The sequence below is a fragment of the Leucopleurus acutus genome (assembly GCF_964270905.1).
Source record: "Leucopleurus acutus genome assembly, chromosome: 11".
Taxonomy (NCBI): domain Eukaryota; kingdom Metazoa; phylum Chordata; class Mammalia; order Artiodactyla; family Delphinidae; genus Leucopleurus; species Leucopleurus acutus.
In genome coordinates, this window is record NC_139152.1 from 2,445,099 (window position 1) to 2,459,569 (window position 14,471).

General features: G+C 62.2%; 1 protein-coding gene across 1 annotated transcript in view; it reads left to right on the forward strand.

The window, feature by feature from the left end:
- CACNA2D4 (calcium voltage-gated channel auxiliary subunit alpha2delta 4) overlaps nt 1–12,290 on the forward strand; it is a gene marked incomplete at both ends in the record, with an annotated part of 96,299 nt that extends 84,009 nt beyond the window's left edge. Inside the window, 12 exons of the mRNA XM_082849509.1 lie at nt 2,936–2,997; nt 3,372–3,416; nt 3,607–3,669; nt 7,081–7,151; nt 7,561–7,636; nt 8,054–8,106; nt 8,373–8,428; nt 8,761–8,781; nt 9,643–9,760; nt 10,988–11,130; nt 11,394–11,488; nt 12,186–12,290. Coding sequence (XP_082705635.1) covers nt 2,936–2,997; nt 3,372–3,416; nt 3,607–3,669; nt 7,081–7,151; nt 7,561–7,636; nt 8,054–8,106; nt 8,373–8,428; nt 8,761–8,781; nt 9,643–9,760; nt 10,988–11,130; nt 11,394–11,488; nt 12,186–12,290 — 908 coding nt within the window. The remainder of the gene's footprint in view (nt 1–2,935; nt 2,998–3,371; nt 3,417–3,606; nt 3,670–7,080; nt 7,152–7,560; nt 7,637–8,053; nt 8,107–8,372; nt 8,429–8,760; nt 8,782–9,642; nt 9,761–10,987; nt 11,131–11,393; nt 11,489–12,185) is intronic.
- Between the last annotated feature and the right edge of the window lie 2,181 nt (nt 12,291–14,471).

Below are 14,471 nucleotides of genomic sequence, written 5' to 3' on the forward strand. Positions count from 1 at the left end.
CGGGCCTGGCTGTCTCCTCACTATGTGCTCTGCCCTGCCTGCGAAGTCCAGCACCAAGGGCTATTCTCTGCTGCACACAGCAGGCTTCCAGGAGGTGCTGGGGGCAGGGTGGCCAGCCCGGGTCCACTGGAGCGAGGGAACGGGGGCCGAGGGCCGCCCTGGAGTCTCTCAGGAGAAGGCTGGGCTCTCGCGGTGTCTGGGGTGGAAAAGCACAGTTTGGGTTGTGAGGCGGGCGTCGAACAGAAGGATGTGAAACAATTCGAGTCCCGAGGTAAAGCCGTCGGGCGAGGCAGAGCGCGGCTAACAGTTCTCCCTGGAGGAGGTTCTTCTTGTGTCTCGCCTGAATTCCCCGTCTCTTTGTGGGTTCCCTCCCGGGTCCTCGAGGGCACCAGAGCCCGGCTAGATCGCTAGCATTCCGTCCCGCATCTACAGAAGGGCGGGGCTCCACGTGGATGAAGGAGTTCAGCAAGGTGCCCACACCGGAGGTAAGGGGAAGGCTTGCAGAACTGGCTTCCCAGCCAAGTGGCTGACTCAGTGGAATTCACAAGCACTTACTTATTTAGCTCGAAAAATATTTATTGAGCCCCGATGCGTGCTAGGTGCTCTCCTAGGTGCTCTCCTAGGCGCTCTCCTAGGTGCAGGTATCGGAACTCAACCCCCCACCCTCCCGCCTGCTGTTAGCCCCCATGCTAACGGGGCAAGACAGACTATAAATGAGAATAAATAAGTCATGCATCTTAGAAAACAAAAAGAGTGATGAGACAGAGGGTGAACACCGGCTGCAGGGAGGACTGCGGTATCTGGGAAGTCAGGACGCCGCCCCAGGAGACGCTGTTGGGCTGAGATCCGACCATGAGAAGTTCTAGGGAAGAGCATTCCCAGAGGGAGAAAGCAGCTGGTGCAAATGCCCCGGGGTGGGAAGAGGCTTGGCCTGTTTGAGGGAGAAGGATTTGGGCTGAAGTCAGAGGTCGGTGGCGGGGCCAGCTGCCTTGGGGCCTTGGACACCAAATTACAAAGGAATTTCAACTTGTTCTAAGGACAGCAGGAAGGCCTTGGAAGGTTTTTAGCAAGAGAGAGACGTGATTTGATCTTCAGGAAGGTCCCTCTCGTGGTTCTGTGGGGAGCGACCCGCTCAGGGCTCTGTGGCGTTAATCCAAGTGGCTCTGGGGGTAGCAGTAGGGGTGGAGAGAGTGGGCAGATGCCTGAGGTTCTGGACAAGGGCGGCAGCACTTGGGTGGGACACGGGAAAATGGTACCAATTCGGTAGAAGGTGTGTCCCCACGTGGGGAGGTTTGGGGAGGAAAAGCCAGTTAGGTTTTGAAGTTGTGAAGTTTGAGATGCCTACTGGTGACCCAAGGGGGCCGGCAGCAGGCAGTTGCAAGTCCTAAATCCTAGGAGCGCGGCTGGCCTTGGAGGAGCCCGTGGTTCCACTGAGACGGAGCCTGGCTCCGGAGAACAGGCTTGAGGTCTCACTCCTCCCATCTCTACCCACAAGCCTCAAAATACTGCTTCATTAGACGGGCACCAACCCCGCTCTCTCAAGACTCCCTGTGGAGGAATCACAGAATTTCTCCCAGCTCAGAGATGCCGGGACTCCAGGAGACTTGGCGGCGAGACAGCGAGAGGCCGAGTCTCGCTGGAGAGAGTCTGAGAGCTTTGACCCAGAGGCCAAGGTCACGGTAAATAAGCGTCCCTAAATCCCAAAGGTTGGAACATCCTAAGCTTCCGTGTGACTCCCCTCTGACAACTGTTAGGAGGTTCCTCTCTTTCATGCAGCCTTTTTCCACAGACAGAGAAATCTGTCTAAAGTGAACATCAAGGGCGGCCCCAACAGGAAGAATGAGGGGAGGGGCCGAGGGGCCTCCCCAAGCCTGAGAGAGAAATGGGGGAGGGGAGCACGCCTCACCTGCCGCTCAGGTGCTGCACCTGGGTCTGCCCTCTTTGTCATGAACCGAGATGTGGGCCTACCAGTCCCCTTCCGGCCCCCCGGACCTTGCAGCAACGAAGAAGCCCCCGCATATGATGCAAAGTCTCGCCAATGAGCCGTCACTGGGGTGACTGCAGAACGTCTCGGGAACACGGCCTAGTGGCTGGAACCCCGACCCATCCCCGCATCACGGGCCCTGAGTGGGGAGCTTGCCCAGGCCTGTCAGCCCCCTCCCGACGGGGGCTCAAGCCAGGCCAGAGGACAGAGGCGAGGTGCCTTACAGACAGCGGTGCGTGGGTCCTGCTCCTGTGTTCAGGGGCCAGGCGGCTCGAGCGAGGCTTCCCCGGCCGTGAAGCCCCAGCGACAGCAGAGCCGGCCTGCTGTGTGGACACGACCTCAGGACACAGGGGCCTGGCACTCAGCACACTTTCTATATTCTTGTCTCTGACGGTAGGAGGCCGGCCTCATTTCTTTATTCTTTTCCTTTCACTATAACCTGCCTTTCTTTCTATTCTCTGGCCCCAGATTCCTCTTGGCATCTGGGCACTGGCTTGCGTTCTCCAAGCGTTTGGGGACCAGAGCAGCGTGGCGGCCCTTGTGAGCGGCGGCATCAAAGCCTGGCTTTCTGGGGCTGGGAGCCTCCTGCAGGCCTGGGCGACACGGGCCCAACTTGCGAGGAAGGAGCCTTCTTACAGATCGGGCTGGGGGGCCGGAGCGGAGCCGGGGGCGGGGGGGAGGCTGTAACTACCCACGGAGGCCCTGAAATCCAGCCTCGCCCTCTGTGGGAAAGGGGAGAGCGGCCTTCCCGGGGCGCCTGCCTCGAGCTCCAGGGACGCAGGTCCGGAGCCGCCGCTGCCCCCACCAGGAAGCTAGTCTGCAGGCTGCTAGTGGCCCCCCTCCCCCGCTCATGGGCCTTCTCCCTCTGACTCAGATCTGACGTCTTCTCTCTCCACCCCCCCACCCCGTCCCCAAACACCCCCATGGCCTGGCCTGGCCCGCTCCTGGCAGCCGTGGGCGTGCAGATGAGGATGGAGTTCCTGCGGCGTACGTTCTGGGCGGCCACCCGGCAGGTGGGTGCCAGGGGTCGGGGGGGGGGGGCTGGACGCTCAGGGTGAGGACCCCCGACCTGTGCACCTGGCTGCTGCCACGAGCAAGGCCCTGCCTGCATCTCAGCGCCCGGACCCCCTGCACACACTCCCCGCGCGTACACGCAAGGCACACACTCCAGGCACGCGCCACGGGCGCACCGCACAAGCACACACACACGTCACACCGTGCACACACCCCTTGAGTACACACCACATTCACCAAACGGGTATGGGGCACACCCCTGCACACACATCACAGGTGTGCCGTGGACTCCATCCCCACACGGACGCATCACACACACGCACACACCACACACACACAGGTGCACAGCTCATGGTTCCCCTCTTCCCTCCAGTGCGGCGCTGCGGAGGGTCCGTGCCCGGAGAGCTGCCAGGACAGTGTGAGCTCCCCACGGGGGGAATACGGTGGGAGAGGGAAGCAGCCCCCAGCCCGCGTCCTCCCGATGGGCCAGCCCCTCCTTCCCTGCAGCCCGGGCTCCACACAGAGGGCCTCCCTACACGGTCAGGCAGGCAGGGGCCGGGGCTCAGCGGCAGGGCCTGGCCTTGACCTCCTTCTGGGTCTCCTCCCAGGACCTGGACTGCTTCGTCATAGACAACAACGGATTCATCCTGATCTCGGAGAGGCCCCAGGAGGTAAGGCACTCGGGAGGCCCAGCGGCCTCGATGGTCAGAGAAAGCCCAGGGCCAACTAGAGGAAAAGGTCTGATGAAAACGGAGTCTCTTCCTAGAACCACAGCCAGCACCGCAAGACCCCCAAATCCAGACTTCTCAACTCACACGCCCAGAGGAAGCCTTACGTCTCGGGTCTTCTCCCACGATTGCTGGCAGGGAGCTGTCCACATGATGAGGCCCCAGCTTTTCTGTCTGCAGCCTTGCCCTGGGGGCCTCCCCCAGAGTCCTACACCCGCTCCTACTGCCCACCCCCTACCCCCTCCGCCTCTCCCCTCTCCCATCAGTCCGTTCAGGCGGCTGTAACAAAACCCACAGACTGGGCAGCTTACAAACCACAGTTCTGGGGGCGGGAGATGCGAGACCAGGGTGCCAGGGGCCGGGGTAGGCCCCGTCCAGGTTGCAGGGCTCTCACTGTGCCCCCTCCTGGCGCGAGGGACAGGGAGTCCTCTGGGGTCTCTTTTCTAAGGGCACCAACCCCACTGTGAGGGCTCTGCCCTGGGGGGCATGTTTCAGCATGTGAATCTGGGGGACACACAGGCCACAGCGCCCACCCTGCTATCTCCTTGGGGCCGGGTCCAGGCCTTCCCGCTTCCCGTCTGGACCTCCCTTGTGGGAAATTCTGTCCTAACCCTCCAACCTGGCTTTGCTGCGAAGGGAGTGAACGGTGGCACTCCCCATCACACGGCACGGCTGCGCACCCAGGCACCCCACGTGCCCAGACCGGCCGAGGCGAAGGTACAGCCACAACCTTGTATTTGCTGAGCCCCAAGTTATTTATTTAGCCAGAAATTACACCTGAGCCAATGCTGAACACATTCACCTAAAGCGATGCCTTGAAATGAGCCGGGAGCATCAAGGGGCCTCCAGCCTAAGGGACACGGGGTGTGGTCCAGCGGGAGCTTTGCCACTAATCAGACGTGTGGTTGGGTGGCCTGGGCCCATCTCCCCCTCTTGGAATAAGGGCGGGGGCCGCGTGATTTCTCAGGTCTGGGTGCCCGGGTGCCGCAGAGCCGCGGGGAGCGAGCCGATCTATGACAGCAAAGTTACTCAGACTCATATTTCTCTAAGTACGTGTCTACTCAGCGTATTTACCCTTATTTTCTCAGCCATTACATTATCTTATCACCCCGTGTGTAGTTTTAAAAGGCACCTCACATCCTTTGTAAAACAGAGGATGTAAGTGAAATCTAATTTTCGTCACAGGGTTGGGACCTTCCAGGGGCTTCCACACAGCCCCCTCCCCCCCCAACCAGGCCCCATCAGGGGTGGGACGTCCCTCCATCATCTCTGGTGACATTATTAGGCTCATTTTATACCCGAGGGACAAACTGAGGCTCTGCCAGTTTAGGTTATTAACCCAAAGGCTCACGGCTGCAGAAGAGGCAAACTCTGAACCCAGAGATACACGGAGAGCCGCCACGGGGGGGAGGTTCTAGAAGAGCCCTCCCGGGACGGGGAGCAGGCTGCGGGGGCAGTGGCTTTGAAGGGACCGAGAATTTGTAGGGCGGGGCTGGCGTCCTCGCTGGGCTGGCGGGTGTGGCATCCGGTCTGCCAGGCCCCAGGTCATGAGGACCCAGAAGGCCTGGCCTGCGTCAGTCTCCGGGGCTGGTGCCGGGGCTCTGGGGGCTCTGGGGGTGGCGGTCTCCTCCCCCTGGACGGCTCTGACCCCAGACTGGGCTGTGAGGCTCTGAGACGGCTCGAGGGGGTAACGGCGTGTGCGGGCAGCCCTGTGTCAGGAGTCACGACGCCTGTGCTCGGTGGACACTGGAGACTAGAGTGAGGCCTGGCCTGAAGGTCCGTGGAGCACGGAGCTGGAAGCCGGGCGCTGACTGTCCAGCCATCCAGCCATTTCTGCTTTTTTTAAACTCCTTCACTCCACAGCCCTGCCGCACTTACCTGTTGCTCTGTAACAAGTCACCCCCAGCTGGAGGGCTTACACCCCAAGACCCACGATCTCCCAGCCTCTGTGGTGAGGAGCCGGTGTGCTCGGCGGGCGGGCCAGGCTCCGGGTCTCCATGAGGCATCAGCGGGGCCTGACCTGCGAAGGGCCAGATCCCGCTGCCCCGGGGGCCTCCTGGGCTGTGGAGAGCCAGTGAATGTCAGCGGCATGAGGCCGCGGTGCCCTGGGACCAGCTCTCAGAAGGGACAGCGCCACTTGGACCGTGTTCCGTTCACTAGAAGCAGGTCGCTGGGTCCAGCCTACACGCAGGGGAAGGGTACAGAGCCCTGAGGCCCAGGAGGCCGGGCGACTGTGACCCGTCAGGCTCTCCCACCACAGACCCCTACCCCTCCCCAGACACACCCAAGAGCCTCAAGGGCCCGTGACCTGGCCCCTCCCCCTTCGTTTGCCCCTCCCCCCTTTCCTCCCTGGGCCTCAGAGTGCGGTAGGGGGACAAGTAGCCTCTGGGGGATTGATAGAAATGCAAGTTCTCAGGCCCCGCCCCAGATCGAGTGAACCAGAAACTGGGAGTGGGCGACCACCTGCACTGCAAGCTCCCCCCACCCCCCCGAATGTAATGAGGTCCAAGGACCACTGCCCGGGCCTCTGCCGGTGGTCTGGACGCACCTTGCCACCTGGGCTCACGTGCCGGAAGGCCCAGGTGACACTCCCTGTTCTGCCAGGTCCGTCCCGGGGCCCAGGGAGGGAGGCCTGTTGCTTCCATGGTGCCAGTGGGGGCTGCCCTCCCGGAGAAGAGGCGGGTGCTCTCTGCCAGGGCAGCCTGTCCTGGAGGTCACGTTGAACGGGGGGCACCTTTCTCCAGTGTCCAGGAGCTTGTCTTACTCTCAGGAAACTCCCCTTCCAGAATCAGCGGTCTGGACAGCGGGGATATGGGTGAATAAGCCTGGAGTCAGGACAGACTGGGGGGACAGGCTCGTGGGGAGGGAGCCAGCCTCCCCAGGAGCCTCGGTTCCACGCAGATCAGGAGGCTCAGATCACTCAGCCTCGCCCTGGTCGCTTCACTCACTCTGCCCTTCAGCAAATGCGCAAACAATCGCCATGGCCTCTGGGGATCCGCCCGCCAGGATCTCGCTGTCTGGTAGCACAGACACACACACATGCACGTGCATAAAACACACACGACAAATCAAGTTTCACCTTCCTGCACGCGATTCACCCAGAAGTGTTCAAAGGATTCTGCACCTTTTAAAAAACAAATCTGATTGCAACGCCTAGATTGATTTCACACCAACTTAGAATTTAAAAGCACTGAGAGGCGTGGCTGGAGCAGTCCCAGGAGAGGGCCGGTGGGGTGGCGTGGAGTCAGATGGGCCACGATTCAAGGGCGTCTGGAGAGGAAACCCAAACACAGGTAAAGGCTGGCACTCAGGGCAATGTCCTCATCCTGCTTTCGCCCCTCCTCGCCCTCACAGATGGGACGATTCCTGGGGGAGGTGGACGGCGCCCTCATGACCCAGCTGCTCAGCATGGGGGTGTTCAGCCGGTAAGTAGGGCAGGCGTCACACACACCCCCCCGGAATACACACTGAGGAGGGGGGGTCGGATGCTAAATGGACCAGACAGACTTCAGAGCCCGACCTCAGAACCCACAGTGAGCCCCACAGGGCTCCAGAAGCAGCCTTTCTGAAGCCTGGAACTTGATGGGGGCGGGGGAGGGGGGAGGACGGGGAGGGGGGAGAGGGGCTGAGGTCACGTGACCCTTAGCAGGAAAACCAGATTTGCCGTTCGTTGTCTTTGAAGCACGAAGACAAGAACAGAAATGTCGTTTTCTGACCTGCTGATCACGCACCCTCCTGGATCCGGGTGTCCAAAAACCTGGCTGCAAACTCCCCCAGGGCGGGGGCGGGGCGGGGGATGGGGTCCGGACCGCCATGCCCTGCTTCTGGTTTCAGAGTGACCATGTACGACTACCAGGCCATGTGCAAACCTCCGACCCACCACCACAGCGCCTCCCAGCCCCTGGTCAGCGTGAGTGTCACCCCAGACCCCGCCCCCGCCGGACGCCAGCCTGTCCCTTTCTCTCCAGGGCCCCAGGGCCACTCAGTCCTCTCCCAGGGCTCCCCGCATGCAGCCCACTCGCCCGCACCAGGGCCTTATCTGGGCGGCCTCAGGGCAATTGCTCTGGCAGAGGAACAGGCTGCAGCCCCTTTCTTGACTGGTTCCCCACCTTCACCCCCAGTGCCGTCCACACATCATCAGGGACCCCAGAGATGCCACCCGGTGTGATGACGGGCATCGTCCGCCCTACAGTAGGAATTCCCCAGAAACCGCAGCTTTCCGCTGCTCCCGCTGCCGGGAGGGGGCGGAGGAGACCCCGGGGTGTGGTCTCTGACGGCGCAGAGCGAGGGGGCCCTGGGGCTCACGGTGTGTTCCCTCTCCTCCCAGCCCATCGCTGCCCTCCTGACTGCTACCAGGTGGCTGGTGAACGAGCTCTTGCTGTGAGTGAGGGGCTGGGGGGCTTTGTGCAGGGGTGGTTTATGAGGGAGCCCTTTGAGGGGAGCTGCCGAGGTCCCCACAACCCCAAAGGAGGAGGGTGAGGTCCCCAGGTGGAACCGGCCAGGCCTGTATGGGACGCCCCTCCTACATGCCGCTGCCTCCAGGAGCCCTCAGCAGGGACACGGGTGTCCTGGGGGCGAGAGGCAGACAGCTTGGGGCCCCACTGGAGAGGGCAAGCAGGTCTCCAAGATTCACTTGTGCCTGACAGGCTCCTGCTGGAGTGGAGCGCCTGGGGCTCCTGGCGTGGGGACAGCGGGGCCGAGGGTGAGTGTTGTTCCAGCCTCCACCTGGAAACCGTCACCTCAGGGGGAGGGGCGGGGGCTCCGGAGTCCACCGCTCACATCTGTCCTGTCGGCTTCTCTCATCACCTTCCCTCACCCCTGTGTGACGTCACACCATCCCGGGGTACCACCAATCCACGTGACATCATCCATCCCACGTGACGTCATTCACCCCGTGTAACATCATCCACCTCGTGTGACATCATCCATCCCGTGTGATGTCATTCATCCCGTGTGACATCACGCCCACACCATGTGACATCACCACCTGTTTGATATCATCACCACCCCATGCCGTGCACGGGTCCTGGGCAGCCAAGGCCGTCTTCCATCACTGTAAGTAGGGCAGCCAAGGAGCTGGGTGCTGGGCTGGGCGCTGTCCCGGGAAGCTCCCTCCATCTGGACCCCCTGACTCCAAAGGCCCCTCCCAACTTACAGCCCTGCTCCTTCGGGGTGTGGGTGTGGCCCAGAGCTCATCCCACGCAAGCGCAGCCCTGCCCCAGGGAAATGGCGCACCCCAGCCCTCTCCTGGTCTGAGAGCGCGTACAGCACCAGGAGGAAATCTGCGTGGTCCCGAGGCCGTGGCCCCTCGCGGGCGAGCGGGGTCTGCTCCCCCAGGGGTGGACGTGGGCTCCCCCAGGGGTGGACGTGGGCTCCCCCAGGGGTGGACGTGGGCCCTCCGGGGCGGCTGCCAGGCCTTCGCCCTGGGTTAGCTGAGTCCTTTCTGAGCCGACTCGAGGGACCACAGGCCCCACTGAGGAGCCCAGGAAGCTGGGCGCGGGGCCCCCGCCTGGCTCTCCAAGTAGCCACGGGGGCAGGGGGCGGGGGCAGACCCAGGGCTTGTCCAGGAGCTTCCCCTTGCAGGGCGCCCGCTGGGCCCCCTGCATGGAGGGAGGGGGGAGAGGACGAAGGGCTGCCGTCTCCCAGGGCCCCCCCCCAGCTCCTGCTCTCCTCTCAGCCCCTGGACGTCACTGCTGATGGTGAGGAGAGAGACGGGTATCCCCAAGGGTCCCCAAGCGCGTCACCCACACGCAGCCACTCCCCTCCCCCGGCCCCAAGTCCTGGCCGGGAGCCACCTGCCAGTGGACAGGTGTCTCACTCCTGGCGCGGTGACCGCACTGCCCGGGGCGTCAAAGCCCATCCCCGCAGCTGTGGCCGAGGTGCCCCTGAATCCACGCCCTCTCCGTGTCCCCGCAGCCCACAAGCACAAGAAGCAGGACGTGCTGCAGCCCTGCGACACCACCTACCCCGTGTTCGTGCACGAGACGGCCATCCGGGGGGCCAACGGCATCGTGGAGTGCGGGGGCTGCCAGAAGTGAGAGGGGCTGAGCGGGACGGGGGAGGGATACGCGCGGGCGAGGCTCAGAGCAGAGACCACAGGCCGCGCGCCCAGGGCACCAAGTGCGGGGCTGGCCGGGGACAGAGAGGCGGCCCGAGGCCAGGGCAGGCTCGAGGAAGGGGCGCCAGCTCTCCCTTAGACGTCCGTCCACACAGAGGACTGAGAGGCCCCAGGATGCTCCTGGGAGTGGCTGGCGCACCTGGCACTTCCATCCCCGGGTCCCACTCCCGAGGGGAGGTCGCTGGTCCCCCAGCTCCGCCAGGCCCTGACCCAGGGCAGAAGGGAGGCCTGGCTGGAAGTGCTGGCCCGCTGACTCTCACCTGGACCGGGCCGCCCCACCCCCAGGAGGTTCTGTCCTGACCCCGAGGCTATGGTCTTCCCTAGGCTGCGCTGGAGGGAGGGATTCTCCCGTCACCGCAGCCAGTTTCTCGGGAATACTGTTATTTGTACACGTACCTCAGAGGCTGGCTGCGGACACGCGAGCCGTGTGGGCAAAGCCAAGTCCTCAGAGCGGACAGGCTTGGTTTAAGAGGGGCTGCGTGGCCTCGGGCGCTACTTACCCCGCTTCTGGCTTCAGTTTTCCCACCTGCAAAACACGGGTAATACCAACCTCATACGGCGCGGTGAAGGCTAAATATATACGTGTGCCTGTGTGCACGTGTGTATGTATGCATGTGCGTGTCCACGTGTGTGTGTGCACGTGCATGTAGGAAGTCCTCCACCCCACAGCAGAGGCTGAGCGGTGGCTGTCGCCAACGCACTGGCCGAGCGAGGGACCACGACTGGCTTGCACCTGCGCTCCCTGCCCTCCAGGCGGCGTGTGGGACTGTGGGACCACCTCACGGCCCGGCGCGAGCACTGCATCCCCGCCCGGAGCAGGGGCGGCCGCGCAGCCCTGTTTGCTTGGGACAGTCCTGACTTGCTGTCCCCATGTGTGTCAACAGCAGCTCCTGTCCCCTCCCCCGCAGATGTTTGGGCTTCCTCACTTCCAATCTGCTAGGAAAGGAGCAGAGCAGCTGCAAAGGCTCGTGGGGAAAATAAGCCATGCAGCCCATCGGTTGCTGGGATGGTTCCCGGGCTGCGCCCCCCCCCGCCCCCGGGCTGACCTGGCCCCTCCTCACACCCGCCTCCAAAAGAGCTTCCCCTACAAGCCCAGGGCCCAGCTGCCGCAGGAACCTCCACAAGCCAACCTCTCTGCTGCAGGACGTTCGTGATGCAACAGATTCCCTCCAGCAACCTTCTCCTCCTGGTGACGGACCCCGCCTGTGACTGCAGCGTCTTCCCGCCAGTCCTGCAGGAGCCTACGGAGGTCAAATATATCCTCCCGACCCTCCAGCATGTACGGGCGAGGGAGGGGTGGTGGGTAGGACATGACACTGAGGGGCCCAGATTTTGAGAGGCAGAGGCCAGCCTCCCTTTTGCCACCAACACCACCCCTCCCCCAAGAGCATCGCTACCTGTCCTCCCCCCTCCCCGGGGCCCCGGTGCTGCTTCTGACCCCGGAAGCCGCTTCCAAGGCAGCTGGTCCCACCAGAAGTCAGTTCTTCCAGAGCTCGGCCCCCAGAGTCTCCAGTATCAGCTCCGTCGGCAGGTGTGTTCACCTTAACAGGGAATTCTGCACATAACGCCACGGTCAAGTGTGACAAGATGCGCTCCCGGAAGCTCCGCCGGCGACCGGATGCCTGCCACGCCTTCCATCCAGAGGTAGGGGCTGGGGGGCTCCACCCCCAAACCCTCAGCCCTGAGCTTGTGCCCTTCAGATGTGAGCGCGTCTGGACATGTGGATGCAGCTGTGAGGGCACCTCCATGGGTGACTGGAATCACCCATACGTGTGCATTCACGCTGGGCCCCGTGTCATTCTGATACTAAGTCAGCGGGAGGGACCCAGGGGTGTTTTACAAGGAGAGCCGCACCTCCCAGGGTCGGGGCCCTCAGTGCGTTATAACACAGCCTCTCCGTACGGCCCTCACTGCACTCAGCTCCACGTGGTCCAAGCAAGTAGAAGGAAACCGTTAGGCACATAATACCGCTGGTGACGGGCCCTGTGCACCCACCACGTAGCTGGGCTCCTTGTACATGGGGCCGTCCCTGCTGGACATGGCTGCCTCCACACCCAAGATGCTCCCAGAGTCCAGGGCTTCTCTGAAGCCCTTCTAAGAGGATAAGCCCACAGCCCCTCCGAGGCTGGGGCCAGCGAGAAGGCTCGAGTCCAGCTCTGGGGCTGAGTGAGCAGCCTCTGCCTTCCCCTAGAAGGCAGGGGTCTACGAAAGGGGGCAGTGTTCCCTCCGCCTGCTGGAACTTCCCTCTCTCCCCAGCCCCTTGGCCCCAGCGATCCCTCTCCAGACTCCGGCCACCGCTGCCTGGGGCGGTCACCCCATCGTGAATGCTCTGGGTTCACAGGAGAATGCCCAGGACTGTGGCGGCACCTCGGACACCTCAGCCTCACTCCCCCTGTTCCTGCTGCCTCTGGGTGCCTGGGTACTGCTGCCCCAGCTGCTGCAGTGACACCTGCTCCGGCCGGCCGGTTTTGACAAGGTGACCCTTCCAGAGACATTGTAAAGAGTCAGCAGCTGAAGTGGGGTCCAGCGCTCTACACTTAGGTTCTCACCCAGGTCCATGCTCATCCAGTCTTGGGCTGATGGTCCCCTGCCCCCGAGATTGCTGGGCGGAACCAGAAATCACTCCCAGAGATCTTCCGGGTGCCTGGTACCGTCCACCCCGCGTCTCAATGGACAGCCTCCCTGCCCTCCTACCTTCTCTTTGGAGTCCAGCGTGAACTCAATTTGGACCAAGACGAAAGAGTTTTGTTCCGTCTATTCCCCAGAAGTCCAGACCCAGTCAAAGAAAGGGGCAGCTCTTCCTAATGAATCTGGTTGGTCTTCAGTAGAATCCAAGGACTTAAATGTACTGAGAAAGAGGAGAGGAATGAGGCCAACAGCAGAAAGGGGAGGAGGGCAGGAACGGGCCCCACGAGAAACACATCTGCCCTTGGGTGAGATGCCTGATGGGGGATCAGCTCAGCCTCCCAGTTGCAGCTCAAAAAATGTGTGTGTGTGTGTGTGTGTGTGTGCGCGCGCGCGCGTGTGTGTGTGCGCGCGCGCGTGCGCGTGTGTGTGCGCGCACGCGCGCGTGTGTGTATGTGTGTGTGTGCGTGCGCGCGTGTGTGTGTGTGTGCGCACGCGTGTGTGTGTGCGTGAGAGACAGAGAGACAGAGAGAGACAGAGAAAAGGCAGGGTCCTTTACATGAACATGGCCACGCATGATGTCCACAAACTGTTGCTATTAAAAACATCTTTCCAAAGCCCTAGTGTTTACATCCTTCTAAGAAAAAGCCAGTAGGATAAGCTATACAGCTGCTGCCTCGGAAGAGGATGCGAAGTCAGGGGAGGTGGCAGGGACAGCTGCACCCAAGCAGAGGGGTCCCAGGAAAAAGAGGGGTCTTCACGGTGGCGTGGTCAGGGGGCTCCTGAGAGCTCCAGGCCCCCAGGAGGTCCAGGTCCCAGGCTGGCCTTTTTCTGGCCACTGATCTACAAGAGAGACTACCTGACTCTGTCCCTGGGGTTGGAACTTTGGGGAACACTGCAGTTTGCAAAGCGGACTCCAGTGGGAAGGGAGACACATCTGGGTACCCCTCCCTCAGGGTCTCGGTGCCGGGGCTTCCTCCCCCGTAGAGCCGGCTCCCCAGGGACCACAGTCCCCACTGTGGGAGCAACACTAAAGGCGGAACAGTGCAGAAACTCTGGGGTGGCCTCCGATCTCTGAGTTTAACCGGCCTCCCAGGAGGAGGTCCAGCCCAGCCCCATGACGAGCAAGGACCATGTGCGCTGGGCCTCTGGGGACCCCCTCCCAGCCCCCCACACTCGCACGTGCAAGCTTCCCACCAGCAAACAGCCTCGCCAACTCCTTCAAACACACGATGACGTTCGTGAAGCGCCTTCCACGTGAGGACACGTTACTCTCACTGCTGTCACGTTCCCCGTATCTACCTGTGAGGTGGGCACCAGTGGCCCAGTGACAGCTGAACTGGAGCCTCAGAGAAGGTGAGGGCCAAGGCCGGCTCGCTCAGCAGCCAGTTTGCGAGGCAGAACAGTGCTTGGAGAGCTGAACGCACCGTGGAAGGAACAGGCACCAACTCATCCAACCCGTACAACCACCCTCTGCCGTGGGGCCTATTCGCTCCTAGAACAGGAAACCCAGGCGCGGAGCTGAAACCTGGCTCCAAGTTATGGGAAGAGTATTGTGAGGCGTGAACGTGAGGCTCATGTACTGAGCCTGAAACTGTGTGGCCTGCAGTCAGCACTAGTTACATGTCACCTACTCTCATCTATCAGAGCATCCTGTTTCGTGGCGGAGAGCCTGGAGAAATGACCATTTGGATGTCAAGAACAACAGGCGAGGTCACAGGTGCCTACCTGGCGCAGGTGGGCGAGGAGGCAGCGGGGGGCCCGTCTCCCGCCCCCTCGGCTGCTGCAGCCCAGCTCCCCACTTGGTGTCACAGAGACCTCGTGGCAACAGCCCCTCCCTGCTGGGGCCCCTGGCTACCCTGCACCCTTCTGCAGCAACAGTACAAGCCCAGACCCTGACCGCCAGCCTCTCTCCAGGACAGCGTCCCATTCCCCACCCAACCAGGGAGAGCCTTTTCAGGCAAATTTATCAACTATCTTGGCCAGGTAATTTTTTTAATAT